Consider the following 19,471-nt stretch of genomic DNA (forward strand, 5'->3'; position numbering starts at 1 on the left):
ACACAGCAAGAAAATCCTTCTTCGGGGCTCCTGAACCAACAGCAAGGTTCCAGAACCTCTGCAACAACAACACTGTCCTTTATCAGTGGACACAATTCACTCTCTGTCTGCAGAACAGTCTCAGGACCCCTAAACCAACAGCAAGGTTCCAGGGCCTCTGCAACAACAGCACTGTCCTTCACCAGTGGACAAATCTTGGCAAAACAACATCAACACAGACAGACAAAGTACCAGCATCACAGCCATGTCTCCTCAGTCCTTGGCAGCTCCAGGTGGCAGTTCTCAAAAGTCCTGGGCAGCTTGAACTCTCTCTCTCTCTCTCTCTCTCTCTCTTTCTCTCTCTCTCTCTCTCTCTCTCTGTGTATGTGTGTGTGTGTGTGCGTGTGTGTGTGTGTGTGTGTCTCTCTCCCTGCCTCCACGATGCAAAACCAGAGGGCAAAACAGAAAATGAAAGAATTCACCAATCACCTCTTGAAAAAGATCCCAAAAAGAAAACTCCTAGGAATATTATAGCCAAATTCCAGAGTTCCCAGGTCAAGGAGAAAATATGGCAAGCAATCACGAAGAAACAATTTGAGTATTGAGGAAACATAATCGGGATAACACAAGACCTAGCAGCTTCTTCATTAAGAGATTGAACTGCTTGGAATATGATATTCTGGAGGTCAAAGGAGCTAGGATTAAAACCAAGAATCACCTACCCAGCAAAACTGAATATAATGCTTCAGGGGGAAATATGGTCATTCAAAGAAATAAAGGACCTTCAAATATTCTTGCTGAAAAATCCAGAGCTGAACAGAAAATTTGACTTTCAAATACAAGAAGCAAGAGAAGCATGAGAAGGTAAACAGGAAAAAGAAATCATAAGAAACTTATTAAAGTTGAACTATTTACATTCCTACATGGAAAAATAATTATAACTCATGAGACTTTTTCTTTTCTCAGTATGAAGATAGTTGAAGGGAATATATATGTGTGTGTATATATATATATATATATACACACACACACATATATATACACATACATATATATATGTTTAGAAGGTTGCATGTGTACATAAATATATATGTAAGTGTGTATATCTGTACATGTATACATAGACAGAGGTCACAGGATGAGTTGAATATGAAAGGATGATATCTAAAAAATAAAATTTAGAAGTGAGAGGAATATATTGGGAGAAGAAGAAAGGGAGTGATAGAATAGGGTAAATTATTTCATATAAAAGAGGCAAGAGAAAACTGGTAACATGGAGGGGAAGAGCAGGAAGGTGAAAGGGAATGATGATTCAACCTTACTCTCATTGGATTTGACTTAAGGAGGGAATAACATACACACTCAATTGGGTATCTTACTCTACAGGAAAGTAGGGGAGAAGGGGATAAGATGGGGGATAATAGAAGGCAAGGCAGATTGGGGGAGAGGGTAGTTAGAAGCAATCCCTTTCTAAAAGGAATCATGTCAAAGTAGAAAATAGAATAAATGGGGGGCAGGATAGAATGGAGGGAAATTTAGTTAGTCTTTCACAATACAAGTACTATGGAAATGTTTTGCATAGCTACACATGTACAACCTATATTGAATTGCTTGTCTTCCCAGTGGGGGTGGGTGAGGAGGGAAGAATGGAAGGAATCTGGAAATCAAAGTTTTAAAAACAAATACTAGAGAAAAAAAGCAGAAATTTATCTGGGATGCCAGGGAAGCCAAGAGGCAGAGATGAGGAGAGAGATAAAGTTCTAAGTATGAAGGACAGCCAGTGAAAATACCCAGAATTGGGAGATAGATTATCTTGTGCATGGATTAGGAAGGAGGCCAGTGTCATTGAGATCTCAGAGTAGGTGGAGGGTAAGAAGGTGTAAGAAGAATGGAAAGGTAAGAAGGGACCAAGTAATAAAGGACTTCAATAGTCGAACATTTGATGTTGGACATTTGATGTTAGAAGTAATAACCACTGCAGTTTTTGAATGTGAGGGGTGTGTGTGTGTGTGTGTGTGTGTGTGTGTGTGTGTGTGTGTGTGTATAACGTGGTCATAGCTGAACTTCTGGAATGTCATTCTGATATCTAGGTGCAAGATAGACTGGAGTGAGGAGACTTGAGGCAAGAAGACCACCTAGATGGCTTTTGCAATGGCCCAGGAGTGAGGTGATGAAGGCTTAAATTTGGGTGGTAGCAGCATCAGACAAGAGTGGCATGTCTCCTGAATGAGTTTACTATAAGAGCTCTGAAGTCGTAGAAATGAGAGAACCTCGGTCTGAGACCTGTCTCCAAACTCTAATGACTCTATTAATGAGTGATAATCTTGGAGGCATCTCCAAAACCACTCTTTCAACACAAAATATGATCATGTCTGTTGACACAGTACAAGTGAGACCAGAGTTATGAGTTTTATTGGTCAATAAGTGTCCCTACTCTACTGCTAATAAACTGCCTCAAATCATATGTAATATAATTAAAAATCCATATCCTTGTTCACAAAAGATGAGCTAGATTGAGAAACTAAATTAGTACCAGTCATTCACCACAACTAGAAGTAGATCCAAGAGTACAACTCCAACTGGTGATACAAGGTTAGGAGCATTATTTTCATATACCAGTCAGCTATTTTATGTATTTATTCCTTCAGGAAGAAAAGTGAGCCAATATAGATTCTACCAACTAAATAAAGTCATCCTGGGTCAATCTTCCACTGGGAGAGTGCCATGGAAAACTTATATGGTCAGAAGAGATGTAGGAGATTCAGTAGAAGGTTCTCTTTTCCAGTTGACCTGACTGTCCCACCATCATGCTGTGAAACTGACAAATATGCAGATCATCCAAAAATTGGAAATACTTTGGGTGAGAGAGGAGCTGTCCCTACCACAAAGGCTCTTACTAACTTTTCATGTAGGTTTGAATTCACATAATTTCTTTTTTCTTTTCTTTTCTTTTCTTTTTTTTTGCTTTATGGAGGGCAATGGGGGTTAAGTGACTTGCCCAAGGTCACATGGCTAGTAAGTGGGTCAAGTGTCTGAAGCTGGATTTGAACTCAGGTCCTCCTGAATCCAGGGCCTGTGCTCTATTCATTGTAACACCTAGCTGCCCTGAATTCATGTAATTTCTACAGCAGTTTCAACTGGCTATGATGTATCATTAATTCAGTCCAATAAAAACTTATTAGGTGAAATACTTACCATACAAAAATCACTATGCTAGGTTCTGGGGTCAATGCAAAATGTATACAATAAAGAATTCCTGTCCACATGGAATTTAAAGTCCCATGAATGAATGCAGAAAAAAAACACTTATCCTTCCTTCTCCTGTCCGAAATTTGATTTATTAGGAAGAAAATTTGAAATGTTGATTTTTAGAAGTCTCTGAAAATAAGACCAAGATCAAATAGGCAACATAATATGAACAGGCTATAGCAAGGAAGTGAGCTACAATATGATGAAAAAGCACTGATAGTTCTAATCCCTCCCCACACAAAAAATGAACAGCTAAAAAAGTTATTCAAGAGCATACTTATGCTAAGTTCTAGGGAAATAAAAGCAAAAGGCAAAGACAGTCTCTCCTCTCAAGCACCTGGTCAGATTTCTTTGCCCAAAGAGATTTAACCTAAAAAAAAGAGTGGAATTGATCAAATTAAATTGGATAAGGGAAATTATTCAAAGGGGGTTGAGGTTGACTGATAGAAACACAATTCAGACAGTTTAGCCTCCAATTCCACTCTTTTTTTTAGGTTAAATCTCTTTGGGCAAAGAAATCTGACCAGGAAAAAGCAAAGCAAATGAAAATGTAAATTAACAGTTTAGCAATGATGTCTATTGCTTTTTGAAATGTCCCTTAGGAAAGTGGATAAAATTCCATCACAGAATTCCTAAGGGTATATTGCAAACCAGCTATAATTCTTGCTTTGCAATTACCTCAGTATGAAATTAAAGGATCTATGGAATGTAAAAATCTTGGGTCTGGAAATATGTGGACAAATGACAAAAAGGCAGTGAATTATAGTGGAAGAAAATGGAAGCTTTCTGTCTATATTCTCTATAAATCTCTGGTAGACACAAGAAGCAAACAGAACTTCCAGAAAGTACAGAGTATGACAGGAGAAAATACAGCTTGTAGAGCTGTAAGCAAAGAAGAGAGACACCAATGAATATGAGGCTGTTCAAGGGTGAGCATGCCACACTTTGATCTCTAAGGTCCCATGCTTTGACTGCCTAGAGCTGATACCATAAAGTGAATGCCTGGGTCAAGAGTAGGAGACCTGGAGAAAAGGACAATAAGCTTAAGGAGCTAGGGCTTCAGTAACATTGAGCCTCTCTAGTTCTCCAAATGAGTCTCTTTTTCTTTAGCTCTAGCATAGCTTTCTGGAAATCATGGCTTCTGGAAACGCTTCCTCCAGGCAGGGCCAAGAGAACATTTGAACTGATGCTATTCTGTGGGGGGAAAACAAACAAGAGTATTCTGATTTCTCTCAGTGACTCTAACAGGGCAGAAAGGTGTGTACTAGGGTATGTGTATTTGGAGGGGAAAGGACATTGGAAAGGGTTGAGTTTGGAGAGAAGCGCACCAAAAAATAAGGTAACAGCTCTAACTATATATTGGAAGGAAAAAAATTTTCTAAATGCAATAAAGGAAAACACAGGAACACTGGAACTTTCTATCATTTCATTCAAGATACAATAATCTTCTCTTATAAAGAGATTCTGTTTGGACTCCACTCAAGTGGATTCATCTGGTACCATGTACCATAAGGACTTTGTTGGAAGATAGAGTGTGGTAGAAGCTGAATCCTAGTTCCTCCTCTTATGGAAGTTAGACTAGCTTTTTCCTTAAATGATATGGAGATACTCCTAGAGACTTGGTTGATTCAGGGCACTAGAGGCTGGGATCACTGACATGACTTCCTAATCACAGCTAGGTGGCATGATGGATTTAACACAGGGCCTGAAGTCAGTAAGACCTGAGTTCAAATGCAGCCTCAGACACTTAACTAGCTGTGTGACCCTGGGCAAGTGATTTAACCTCTATTTGCCTCAGTTTCCTCATCTATAAAATGGGGATGATAATAGCATCTGCCTCCCAGAGTTGGTATGAGGAACAAATGGGGCAATAACTGTAATATTAATTATTGTTGTTGTTATTGTTGCTATTATATGAATACAAAGTAGCCATGAGGAGCTAGAAGGATTCTCAGATGGTACTCCTGCTATGGCTAAGTAAATCTGTTGCTAACTGATGAATGACCTTTGAGAATCTATTTTATTCTAATGTTGAACCAAAACTACGAAGGAACAGGCCTGAGTCAGGCCCAGCCCAGAACACTGGTTTTATTATAAGTCAGTCTTTGCAACCATGGATCCTAAGGAGAGATCCAAGGTCCTCAATATTCATATGGAAATGTTTCTTCTAGTTTTGGGGCTACCTTAATGATATTTATTAGTTAAAATCATTCTTAGAATATAGTTTTAAAGCCCTGTTCCCTAAAAAAATCCCCCTCTCCTTTTTTCTCTAAGATCCAGTAAGAAAAGAAATGCCCATTAAGCCTTCCAGAATAAATGATGAACAGTAAGAACCTCTGAAAGATGGGATCTACCTGTATTGGAGCAAACCTATACTGGCCCCTTAAAGAAAGAACAAGGTAAGTAGATTCAGAAACAGCTCTTAAGTAGGTGGGACTAGGCAGAGACTGTGTTAACAGCTAGTCTCCTTGTCTTTCTTAGTACTATAATGACAAAGAAAAGCCCTATAGACTTCTAATTGAATCAATACTCAAACATTTCTCAGTCTAGACAGAGACCAACCCCCCCCCCCCCAAACAAGCCAACCCTGCTGAATTCTGTGTAAAAGACACAAAAAACAGGGTGAGGAAAATGGAATTCTCAGAGCAAAACAAAACAAAACAAAACAAAACTGGCAGAGAATTTCAGCTGGATTCAAAACCTGAGAATGGGAAGCCACATTGACGCAGCAGGATGACAATTTAACTTGGGAAAAAGTCAGGATTTTTTCTCTAGAAAACAGTAATCCTCTTCTCAGTCTCATTTAATTAACTAGAGGCACTTTCAATGCTAGGGCATTTTCAAGCTGCTGCTTAAGCAGTGAAATGAGAGGTCTGACGTTTGCATTTGGGGAAATATGGATAAATATAATCAAATCTATGCAATCAAAGCTGACATGAGCAAGGAAGAGCCTGAATTTAGGGCCAAGGGACAGAGATGAAACCTTTGCATTAAACAAATGCAAGTCAGGAAATCTCCCAGAGCTTATTGTTCCTTAAAGTAACCATTTATTTAATTATTTGGCTTTAATGGGTGTTTTTTCCCCCTGAGTTATGGGATATTTTAAATTATATTTTAAATAGCTTTTCACAATCTTTTTTGCCCTTAGATGCTTTTATCACAAACTATAATTCACCACAACTGAATAACATGAAAATTTCCCTTAGGAACACAGCACTATGATGGGTAAAATCGTCTGCAACCCAAGGCTGCACAACTTTCTCCACTATCAAGTTCAATTTTCTAGGGTCATTGGTGCCTTTTCTGGTCTCTAGCTGCCATGGATTCCCCTAGTTTTGTATGGTTTTCTGATCACTGGGTCTTTGCAGGGAAAAGACTACTGAGTTTTATCATAGGAGCATGGATTTAGAGCTAGAATGCACCTGAAGATCCACTCCAACCCCTCATTTTAAGGATGAGGAAACTGAAGTATGACGATTATGTGAATTATGTGACTTGCCCAAGGTCACACAGATGGAAAAAGACTGAGGCATAATTCAAACTCAGGTCTTCATGATTCCAAGTCTGGCTCTCTATTCATTGTACTTTATCATCTGCCATCTAGTCTAAAATTTGCTCCTTGCCTTCTACTCTCGTAACAACACACTTATCAAGACAGCAACATATCAAGACAACTTCAGAATGATTTTCTATTAAGAATTTAAACAAATCATTCCATTTCTCTGGGCTTCATTTTGCTCATTTCTAACATGAGCAAGCTGGTAGTAAGGGAAGGAGTGGTAGAGAAACTGAGGTAAGCATTCAAAGTTAAATCAATTCCAAAAGGGGTCACACTTGAGTCTAGCCTTCACAATCAGCTACAGGCTGTTTATTCCTTTCTAGCTCCTTCCTACCTAATTTTCTCCTTCCTGGTTTTGGTCTTGAAAGGAAATCACTTCAAGTCTTATTTGCTATGCATTTGCCAGAGTTGACATTTAATTCCCATCCTTCCACAAACCCCCTCCTTTATCTTCAATATGGTATAGGAGTTTCAGGTCTAAGAGGGGAACACCATTGTACAACCTTCCTCCTTACTTATCATGATAAAAGGTAAGGCAAAGTGCTTGGAAAACCTTAAAGCATCATATAAACACTAATCATCATCATCATCATTTGCATCACTATCATCATTTTAGGATATCTCACCCTAAACATGATAGCCAAGTCCTGGGGAAGCATTCCCCGCCTCCCATGAGAAAATCTCTTCTCTATGTAGGCTCCAAAGCTACCCTTCCTTAGGGTCCTTTTCCACTCTTATACAAAGTCTGGTCTTCAGAAAATCTCTCCTTCTAGCTATGTCTCCTTTCTGACTGGGATCATGAAGCATATTTTACAGCTTGGATGTTTCTTAGTCACCTCTTTCCTTAATGGTTTAATGGGTAAAATGGTTACAGGCCACCATACATAGTTCATACTACCATCCTCTGAGCTCCTTGAGACCTCTCAATAAATTATTTCTTTTTTATTTTTATTAATTTTTTTGTTTACTTTTAGTTTACAAGATTCAGTTCCACAATCCCTTGAGTTTCAAATTTTCTTCCCCTCCTTCTCCTACCCTCCCCCCATGGCATCATGTAAAAAAATATAGGATATGCAAATACCTTCACATCAAACATTAGTCAGGTTGTAAAGAAGGATTATAACTGGAATGAACAATGCGAAAGAGGAAATAAATTATTTCTTTATCTCAGAGTGGTAAGATGTCTAAAGAGTATACAAAGGTAAACTGAAGGTAGTGAAAAGTCTTTAGCATCGAGCAGAAAAGACTAAAGTAGTGTAGGGGAGTGGAGACAGGAAGGAACATGATGCAGTTTGCAAATATTTGAAGAACACAGGTAAGAAGGATTAGATCTGTTCTTCTTGGCCCCAGAAAACAAAACTAGAAGCAATGGTTAGACTCTATTCTTGATCTAGGCTAGATATAAATAAAAATGCTTCCAACAGCAGTGACCAAAAGTGGAATAAGTTCCTTCCACAGGAGGGTTCCTAGTGGTGGAGTAGATAGAGTGCTGGGTCTAGAGTCAGGAAGACCCCTCTTCATGAGTTCAAATTCAGCCTTAGACACTTGTAAGCTGTGTGACCATCGGCAAGCCATTTAACTCAGTTTGCCTTGGTTTCTTCATCTGTAAAATAAACTGGAGAAGAAATGACAAACTACTCTAATACTTTTGCCAAGAAAACCTCAAATGGGGTCACAAAGAGTTGGACACAACTGAAAAGCAACTCAACAGAAGGTAGAGTGCCCTTCACTTTTAAAGTAGACTCTGGATAGTTACTCATCAGAAATGCTATAGAGGGGATTCTCGGTCACAGTCCTGCTGAACTACATAGCTTCTGAGGTCTTTTGAAATGCTTGGATTCTTTTATTATAGTTGCGAACTGGACATCTAACTTAAATCTTCAGTACTGACCAAATTAAACTGGCAGAGACATCCACCAGCCACTAGAGACTTCACGCCTTCTTGTCACTCTTGGCATGACCTGGGAAGCAATTACATTACAACAGAGGAACGAGTGATCAGATTGTGAATTCAGGATGGGAGACCATCTATTTCAGCTCCCTCAATGCCCTCATTTTATAACTGACAAAACAAAGTCCCATTTCAAAAAATAATTCACCCTATAGATATGAATTGATTTGCTCATGATTGCACAGGGAGCAAAAGTCATGGAACCAGGATTCAAAATCAGACCCTCTGATATCAAAACAAATGTATTTTATTTTCTATTGTGTCACAGAATGGATCACTGGGTCTTTTCAGGGGCCTCTTTTCTGAGGTTTGACCCTAAAAACTACATGTAGTGATAAGATTTATGATCAATCAACATGTATTTATTTAGCACTTAATATATTCCAGCAATGTGCTAAACGTGCAAGATACAAAGAAAAAGTAAAAACATCCCCTGGATTCAAGGAAACTTCAATGGGGGAGTTCATATTTCAATGGTTATCGTGATAAAACTAGTTATCATTTATGTAGAGCTTTAAGGTTTGCAAAGCACTTTACATGTGCCTCATTTCATCCCCACAATAAGCCCAGGATGTAGGTGCTATTATTATCCCCATTTCACAAAGGAGAGAACTGAGGCACACCAAGGTTAAGTGACTTTCCTAGGTTCACACAGTTAGGAAGTTTCTGAAATAGAATTTTAATTCCAGTCTCCTGATTCCAAGTCTAGTGCTCCATTATTATGGTTTCTATTATTACCAAAATCTGCATGGAAATACAGTCATATAATAGTATATAGCTTTCCTCATCGTCACAAAATTACTTCCCATTTCCTTTGCACATGTTTCATACCTCTTTGTTACCTACTGTGTTTTTTTCTTCTCCCCCAGTGGAATGTAAGTTGCTTGAGGGCAGGAACTGGTTTATTTTTATCATTATATCTCCAGTGCCTAATACATCTGGCACATGGTAGGTGCTTACTAAATTTACTGAATGGAATTAAACATTCTTGTCTAGATCCATAACTAGGTTAGAGCATTTAGAGCTTTATTCTGGGTTGAGAAATTTCATAGTCACCAATGCTTTTCTTCCCCTGCCTGCCCCACTGCCAGCTTCATGCCCTTCAATTCCTCCTTACCTTCTGCACTCGCTAGCAGTGATATGCTTCTTCACCTTTCAGACTACATCTTTAGCAGGTTCAGGACTTTGTAGTGTTTTAAGGTGCCCTTCCTCTACCCATACCACACCTATGTCAACGTCCCTGTCTTACTCCTAATGAAAATATTCTTCTATTTTCACTTCCTTCCCCTTCCTAACTCTACCCCATCAATCAGGCAGAGTATTTACAGCAGAGGGCAATTTTGTTGCTATATCCAGCTTACATCTTCAGCTATGGATTCACTACTTGATAAAACATATACTGAACTGCTCCAATCACATGGAAACCTCCATGTGATGGAAAGACCAGATCACTGCCCTATTTATTTTAAGCAAATAATCAATGTAGCAAAATGCCAACCCAACAAATGTACTTGGACATTCCTGCCCTTTGAGTTTGAAAAAGAGATGAATGTAAATGTGCTAAAGGTCAAATCCATTTGTAGCAAGCAGTTCAAGCTCTTCTAGGCACATTTGTCCTAATGTTTTAATGCAGCTCATTCTTGAGGAAGGCCTGCTGAGTGCATGTACTAGATTTTCCCCCTCCCCTGAACATGCATTCATTCATTCTTTCACCCTTCACATCTGAATAGTGATACTGTAGAAATATAGAAAGAGAATGGCTTTGGGACATCACATTCACATCATCCTGTTAACACTGAGCAGGCTTTATAGCTGAGAAATGTGTTTGCTTTGGTGATTTTTCAGATGTGTACAAATGTTCTCACGTCACAACTACATCAGTTTGGATGCTTTCATTCCCTTGGAGAACTCAACAAAGGGGCATGTTGGTAATACATGATGGAAATAATAAAAATCTGTTTTCATCACAGCCTTGTATGCTTTCACTTTGGTGCTGAAATAGTGGAACAGGGTAATGTGTGAGGCATTTTACTAATGAAATAGCATAATCTATGAAGTGGATAGAAGTCTCCTAGTCCATCAGGGACCTGACCTAGATTGGATGGTAGTGGGGAAAAGATGGCTAAAATCTCCTTCATACCTGGAAGTGGTTGTACAAATAGACAAGACTGTGTCCAACTGAAAATCCTATGATAGGGGCATGTGGGAGGTGCAGTCAGAGAATGCAGTGAGTGGCAGGAGGGAAAACCACAGTAAATGGTTTCTACTTTTTCTTGCTGAATGGTGTGTAAAATTGCTTGTAGGCTCACAGTCTACTAGGGTTCAGAGGCAAATTGCGTAATTACTAAGAATTTTTAGGGCTAGAGAAAAGGACAGCTGACTGACTGATCCCTTAATTGTAGGGATAGGACAGTCTCACAGGTGGCATTACTATGGGCAGACCCCTTGTCTCCTCCTTTTTTGTCCTTTAGGGCTCTTTGGACAGGTAGTATAAAGTGAGCTTCTTGAGCTGGCATAGACAGAAGGCCTCAGCCAAGAGAAAAGTATTTCGGGGCTTGCTCATATTCAGAGTTGTAACTTCACTGTGCTCCCAGTCATTCAAGCTTATAACCTTGGTGTCATTTTGATTCCACTCATATCCCACTTAGTCAATCCATTGCTATTACCTTCCCTGTGTCTCTGATGTGTACCCCCTTCTCTCCCCTCACATAGTCACAACCCTAATAAAGGCCTTCAGTTCCTCTAATGGGAACTGCTCCAGGAGCCTTCTAACTGGTATCCCTGATTCAGAACTTCTCTCTCCTATCAGTCTTCCTGAACTGCCAAGTGATGTTCCCAGAGCCCAGGCCTAGTCATATCATCCCACTCAATCTTCTCAAAAATCTCCAGTAGCTCTTGATTACCTCCAAGATCAAATGTAAAATACTGCTTGGCATCTAAAGCCCTTCACAATCTGGCCCCTTACTATCCATCCAGTCTTATTACCTTTTACATTCCTTCATACACTCTACAATTCAGTGACATGGGCCTTCTTCCTACACAGTCATCTGTCTACCAACTCTGTGCCTTTTCAATAGCTGTCCTCCTTACCTAGAATATTCCCCTTTATTATTATCCCTGCCTCCTGGTTTCTCCAGCCTTTTTCAGAACTCAACTCAAGTCTTGGCTTCTGCAGAGACTCTTGGTTCCTCTCACCTTCATTTGCATTCTGGTGCCTTCCTTCTGGGATTACCTTACATTTACCCTGTATATATCTTGTACTGCATAGTTACTTTCATACTGTCTCCCCCATTAGAATGCAAGGTCTTTGAGGGTATAGATGGTGTTTTTGCTATTCTTTGTACCTCTAGCACTCTGCACAGTATGGGGTTTGTTGACAATAGTGAAGTGAAAAGCTGGATTAAAAGGAGTTAAAGAATAAAGAGATGGTGAGAAAATGGAGACAACAAGTATAGACCACTCTTTCTAGGAATATTTGTCTTTACTATATTTTGCTGACTAAGAGGTAAAAAACAACTCTCCTGGGTTCTATGAAATAACAAAAATTTAGTAAGTTTACTGAAAAATTTAATTTTATTTAACTTTTTAAAGCTATTACATTAAAGCTTGTCTAATCTATGTGTGTTACTACTTGAAAAACCAGAAGGGAGGGGTCAACATTCACTCAAAGAGGTCAAAAGCCAAACAGGCAAACAGGCAAAAAGTCAACTGGGAAGCAGGCACAATCGATTTCAGTACCTGCTCTCCAAGTTGTTTATTCTCCTTGTTTCTAGGTTGGGCACTTAACTGCCCCCTTCTTTAATTCAGTATTGACCTCCTCTAATGGGAACAACCAGTCAGTGCCTCTGACTTCTTGCTGATTTCAACTCTCTCTCCCCCATACTCTGTTTCCCCAATTGGTATTAAACTCTTGCTCTGCTTCCCACTGCCAAAACTCTTTTGCCTCCCACTGGCACCTTAATGTGCATTCCCTCTGATAGTAGAGTACAGCTGCCACTATCTGAGATTGAGGTCTAAATGACTATCCCCTACAGTAGCCCATCAGCCTGTCACTCACTAAGTAGCACAGACCAGCAACATGAAGCAGCTAACAAGGTGGCATATACCAGCATTACAAATACATCCATACCCCAAATCCCAATGTATTGATTAAAATACATGCTCCTTGTGTTTTGATGCTTTTGACCAAAGAATGATAGATTTGGAATTGGAAGGGGTCTTATTTAGCACCCTCATTTTACAGATCAGAAAATGGAGCCCAGAGAACATGTAAATTGTCAAATGTAATATCAGTTCTAAATCCAGAGGTGGTGTTTAATCCTAGATCATCTAAACCCAAATACAAAGGCTTTTCCATTTCTCACCACAGGAAAAAATGATGGATTTAAAGAGTTGGGAACCTTATCATTCCAGGCCCTGCCAGACTCTGTATAGTATGACTTCTCAGAAAGTCTCATGTTTCAGTAGCAAAATTATAACCATAGTCAGTTTCTCTGTATACATGATCACATTCATATACAGTATCCCTCCACAGTGGGTACCAAGTCATATAAATGTATTCAAATAAGCTGGACAACATTGTCCATTCAAACGTCAACTAAGTCACTGTAGTCACATGACCACAAACAACACTTCACTTGTTCATTCTGAGGCATCATTTTCATGTGCAACATACAGTCAGAGAATAAAAACTTAAAAAGCCTTGCTACAATATCACAGCTACCCAATTCTACAAAGAAAGATAAAAAAGGCAATCCGTGAGTCAGGCCAAAAGATCAACACATATGCACAAACAAGCAAAGGAACAAAAACTTACACTTTTGCTCCGTGAAAGCAGATCACTCGTGTTTTTTTCCATGGTAGTATTATATTCAGTAATGCAGATCAGTGCTAGTATGAGAACACTAGTGTGAGAAATACTGTCTTCACTCCAAGCCAATCAAAGGCCAAATGGCATACTGAAGAGAAAACAAAGAAAAACATAATTCAGTGGATGTTTAATTCATGTGACTAAATGTTGTCTATAATTGAACTGGTGATTGGACTGTTCACTTAAATAAATTACAAGAAGTTAATAGGTGTAATGTATAAAGCCACACAAGGACACGTAAATGATTTTTATGAAGTTATTTTTGCTAAACACAAAGTTCTAGATTTCCACAATTATCTCTGTGTCATTAACCATAAGAATCTATTTTTGGGGAGTAGATACAAAGGTAAATTTATAAGACACTCCTCTAAATTTTAGTAAATATATAGGCTATCACTACATACAAATATTAGCTCTCACTTGTACAGTAAGGGAGTCAATGCCTTTCAGACTAAAATCTTAAATACCCAAGAAATAAATGAACAACATAGTCAGTAACTGATTTGTTAGGTTATACAAGTTGCTTTTTTCTTATCCTTATAGTGGAGGATAAGAGATATGAAGCTTCTTAACTATAAGCTTTAAAGACTTAGAGAAAGGTTCCAGTACATAGAGATCTTGTCCACATCCTCCCTTAAAGTAGGAGAGGATATGGACAAGAATAGCACAAAAGGTGATGGGTTATATTATGCACCATTGTCGGGTGTCCTTATATTGATGGATCCATGGAATCCATAGAATTATTGAAGAACGTGTCCCTGGACACCAGGGACTGTATTGTCTTTCATCTTTGCATCTCCAGTGACTATCACAGTGTTTTTCACTTAGTAAGTGTTTAATAACTGCCTAAGTAATGGGTGAGATCCAAAAAGATTTGGATAGGATAGAACTCTGGACTGAATCTACTCAGATGAAATTTAGTGTGGATAAATGAAAAACCTAACACAGGTTCAAAAAACAATCAGCAAAGATAAAGATGGGAGAGACATAATTAAGCAACACTTTGCCTGAAAAAAAAAACAATTTAATGGGAGTGCATGCTAAATATGAGTTAACAGTATGATATGGAAGTAAAAAAAAATAAGTGAATGTAATTTCAGGTTACATTGAGAGAGGTATAATGTCTAGTATTAATGAGTCTTGCAATATTCTACCCTAGTCAGGCCACATCTGGAATGCTGTGTTCAGTTTGGACCACAACATTTTAGGACAGACACTAAAGTAGAGAGCATTAAGAAAAGGGCAAACAATGTGGCAAAAGGCTTCTAGATCTAGACCTTGTAGGTCATAGAGTACAACTTCCTCATTTTACAGTTGAGGAAACCTGTATGAAGACAGTAAGCCATTTGCCTAAGAAAAATGGGACTGAGAAGTGGAATCAAGATGACAGAGTAAAAGAAGCATTGTTGCCTTACTCACTCATCCCACCTCCTCTACAACAACCTAGAAAACATGCCAGATCAAATTTTCATCTAGAAAGCCAAGAAAAAGTCAAAGTGAGTCACTGTATCAGCCCAAAGTAGCTAAGGAAGACATAGAGGTCTGCCAGTACTGGAGTAGGGCCTAGCAAGGAGCAGAACTCAACAGTAGTGCTGGTAAGGACAGGGACTTTTCCATCCCTGGGGGATAAAAGGGAACCAAAACAGAGAAACAAGAAAAAAAAACCCACTAGAACAGAAAGAGGTCCCAGTATGAGAACAAGAAAAGGCACCATATGATATCCCTGCTGTCCATTTCCCAGTTATGGGTTCTGGACCTAGAGCAGAGAGGAGCAGTTGTGAGCCATCAGGGCCATAACTGTGTACTGAGAGAAGAAATTTGAGAAACTATGAGGCTCTGAGCCCAGAAACAAAGCAGTGACTCAATTCTAGCTTGTAGCCCAGCACATGAGCCAACAATGGAATAACCAAGGCAGGAGACTAAGAACAAAGGAAAGTCAGGAATTCAATCGCTATGAACCTGTTCCTAAATGGAAGAACATTCCAATTAGACAACAGTGAGTCCAGCAGAAATCTATTGGAACTCATCTGTACACAAGCCAACAGACAAAAACGTGGAACAAAAATTTGTGAAACTCAGACCAGGAGGAGAGTGAACATAACTCTGAATAGATCATACCACTTTGGAAAGCACTGACAACTTGCATGACCCCAGAATAAGCTATGAAAACAGTAGAAGGACATGAAAGAATAGAAGCTCAGGCAGATATCTGCCTATGAATTGAGAAGAACCAAAGTCCAGAATCAGAAATAGGCTGAAAGAATGAGAAAAAAGTACCTGATTATAAAGAACTACTATGGTGGTAAGAAAACTCAAGAAATAAACACACAAGAAGACAATGACTTGAAAACATTTACAAGAAGAGTCTCAAAGGAAAAAAAATGCAGATTGGACACATGCCTAACAAGAATTCCTTGAAGAATTTAAGGGATTAAAAAGAACAAAAAATATTTTTAAAACCAAATACAAATGGTAGGAAAAAAAATGGAAAAGAAATGTGGACCATGCAAAAAGGTTAGGAAAAGAGACTTGATAGCTTGATAAAATAATCACAAAATATTTCTGAAGATAATAACTTCTTAAAAATCAGAATTAGCCAAATGGAATCTAATTATTCCATGAGGCACTGAGAAATAATGAAAAAAATAAAAAGACTGAAAAAAATCGAAGAAAAATGTAAAATACCTAGCAGTAAAACAACTTATAAACTTCTTTAGGGCAACAACTATCTTTTGCTCCTTTATGCATCCCCAATGCTTACTTAGCACAGTGGATGGCACAATGTAGGTGCCTGATAAAAATGTTTATTGACTGAAAATACATCAAAGAAAGATAATTTAAGAACCATTGAACAAAAAAGGCTAGATAACATATTTCAAAATATGATAAAGGAAAACCACCAAAATATCTTAGAACAAGAGGGCATAGTAAAAAGGGAAAGATTCCATCAGTCATCTCCTAAAGAAATTCCAAAATGAAAGTTCTCAGGAATAACACAACCAAAATATAGAACTCCCCAAGTGAAGGAGTAAAGAAGAAGAAACAATTCAAGTACAATGGAACCAGGTACCATACAGTCAAGTTCATTCAAGATTTAGTAGCTACCATACTAAAGGAACAGAGAGCTACAAATATTATATTCTGTGCAGGCAGATGATCTAGAATTACAATTAAGGACAATCTACCTAGAAAAACTGTATTAATCCTATTGGATGAAAAATGTGCAATTAATGAAATATACGTCTTTCAAGCATTCCTGATGAAAAAACTAGAGCTGAATAAAACAGACATATAAATACAGGGCTCAAGAAAAGTATAAAAAGGTAAATAGGAATGATAAAACAAGGGATCAAACAAAGTTAAACTGCTTGAATTCTTATAAGGAGAGATGACATATGTAACACTCAAGAACTTTAAATCACCAGAGATTTTGGAGGGGGCCTAATTTGACAGAGGGCCTAGGAGTCATTCTGATATATTATGATAATCTCAAAAGAAGAACGGAAGTGTGGGGAAGAGGAAGAAATTGAGAGAGAGATAGCAGGAAGGAGAAGAAGATGGGAAAAATTATCACACATAAATGAGATAAGCAAGCAAGAGTTATACAATAGAGGGGGCAGTGGGAGGGAAATGGGTGACACTTAAACCTCACTTTTATCTAAACTGATTCAAGGAGAGAAGAACACAAATACACACACTCATACACACACATTTGGGTACAGAAACTTACCCAACAGGGAAGTAGGAAGAAAATGAATTAAGAAAAAGGGCAGGGGCAGACAGGTAGCACAGAGAGTAAGAGCACCGGCTCCAGTGTCAGGATGACCTGGGGATCGAATCCAGGCTCAGACACTTAGCACCCACCCAGAAACACCTGACCGTGTAACCTTGAGCAAGTTACTTAACCCCAATTGCTTAGGGGCGGCCAGGTGGCTCAGCAAGTAAGAGCACCGGTGCCAGTGTCGGGATGACTTGGAGATCAAATCTAGGCTCAGATATTTAGCATCACACCCAGAAGTAACTGGCCAACCTTGAGCAAGTTACTTAACCCCGATTGCTTTTAAAAAGGGGGGGCAGGAAAAGGGAGGATAAGGGGAGAATAAAGGACATGATGGTGGTGGTCAGAAATAAAACAAACTCTTAAAGGTGGCAGGGTAAAAAAAAGAAGGAAGCATGGGCCCTGACCTTTCCTTATGACTGAGTCCTGCAGGTATCTGCCCTTAAGACCTGGGGTGGAAAAATGGAAAATGTCCAAGCTTCCCAAGAGGAATATATTAAGTATGCCACAGCTAATAGCCAAGCTGCTCAAGGCAAATATAATCCAGGTAGAAAATCAGGAGCTGCAGTCTGTGAGTCTTTGTCTTTAACCATGTCTACTAAGTCAAAGCCTTCTACTTGGGTATACCCTAGCACTGCAGGCCATCCCTCACAATCCAGGAAGAAGCTGAGATCCCAGAGCTTTCTGATGACTTCTCTGATCACTCCTAACTTGTGTGGTATTGTTGCTCTCTGGTGAATCTAGTGACCCTTCCTCAGATCACTTTTTCCAATAAACAGCTATTTAACAAAGGAAGAAAAGAGAAGGAAAGGTAAAAGATAAAAGGACAAAGGGAAATGCAGGGTTAGTGTGAATGTGAATGGAATGAACTCATAAAATACAACAACAGATTACATGAAAAACCAGAATCCAACAAAATGTTCTTTACAAGAAAGACACTTGAAACAGAAAGAAACAGAGGGTTAAAATAAAGGACCCCCCCCGAATCTATTATACATCAAGTGAAATTTTAAAAAGCAGGGGTAGTAATATGTATCTCAGAAAAGGCAACATTAAAGATAAACTTAATTAAAAGAAGTAAACAAGGGAAACTACATTTTTATAAAAGTTACCATAGACATGAATTAATATCAATCCTGAACACATAGGTATCAAATGGCATAGCATCTACATTATTAAAGGAAAAGTTAAATAAGATATAGGAGGAAATTGATAACAAGACATAATATAATAACAATAGTGAGGAACCTCAATTTAACCCTATTATACCTAAATAAATCCAACCATAAAATAAACAAGAAAGAAGTGAATGAAATGAATAAAACATCTAGGAAAGTTACATATAGATGGTAAAAGAAAGAAGTATATTTATTTCTCAGCTGATTCTGGCACCTTCACAAAAAGTGATCATTTTATTAGGTCTAATGGTAATGTGATTTGAATTTGAAGACCCCTTTTTGTATTGGCAAGTAAGCAGGTACTTAGCACCTTGTTTCAAGTAAAGCAAAGGTAGCACTTAGTAATTGATCAAGCCTCTGTTGGGGAAACAGAAGGCATGAACTCCTGTCTCTTGTTACTGATGTAACAGGAAGGGGTTGGCTGAAATACAAAGCTAATTCAGTGTGTATATAAAGAAAAGTCCCAGGAAGGGACAGTGAGAATTTCTTGGGACCAACATCTGGAGGCAGAGCAGCTACAGAAGAGAAATGAGAATTGAGAATTGAGTCAGAATTTCCTGAGAACTTGTGGTGGTGGAGCTTCTTCTGAATAGGAGCCCAGAAGCCAAGGAGCATCCCCTTCCCCCAGGCTGGATAAGGTGATTCTAATTTTTCAAACTTGTTGCAGAAGACTGAGGAAGCATGACCAGGATGCTAAAACTTTGTCTGTTTGTGGCTTGGTTGAGTCTTGAATTCCCAGGAACAGAAATTGTGAAGGATTTGAGATGGACTGGACCCTGTAAACTTCAGTGTGGAGCAGGACTTACATAGAGAACTTACAAGGAACTGGGAGCTGTCTGCTTCTGAATCCAGGTGACTGGTGGACTCAGGTAGGAGTTGCCTGCCTCAAGTCAAGATGAAAAGACCT

At 38.7% G+C, this 19,471-nt stretch overlaps 1 protein-coding gene across 6 annotated transcripts in view; it reads right to left on the bottom strand.

Moving 5' to 3' along the window:
* PDE4D (phosphodiesterase 4D) overlaps positions 1 to 19,471 on the bottom strand; it is a 1,918,796-nt gene that overhangs the window by 1,448,899 nt on the left and 450,426 nt on the right. For all 6 annotated transcript variants that reach the window (XM_069096357.1, XM_069096351.1, XM_069096355.1 and 3 more), the window contains one exon: positions 13,555 to 13,696. In XM_069096357.1, the coding sequence (XP_068952458.1) occupies positions 13,555 to 13,596 (42 nt within the window). In that variant the 5' untranslated portion in view covers positions 13,597 to 13,696. The remainder of the gene's footprint in view (positions 1 to 13,554; positions 13,697 to 19,471) is intronic.

This window comes from Petaurus breviceps, unplaced genomic scaffold (genome assembly GCF_028583685.1).
Source record: "Petaurus breviceps papuanus isolate PSGF00001 unplaced genomic scaffold, PetGlider_PUasm1.0 229, whole genome shotgun sequence".
Lineage (NCBI taxonomy): Eukaryota > Metazoa > Chordata > Mammalia > Diprotodontia > Petauridae > Petaurus > Petaurus breviceps.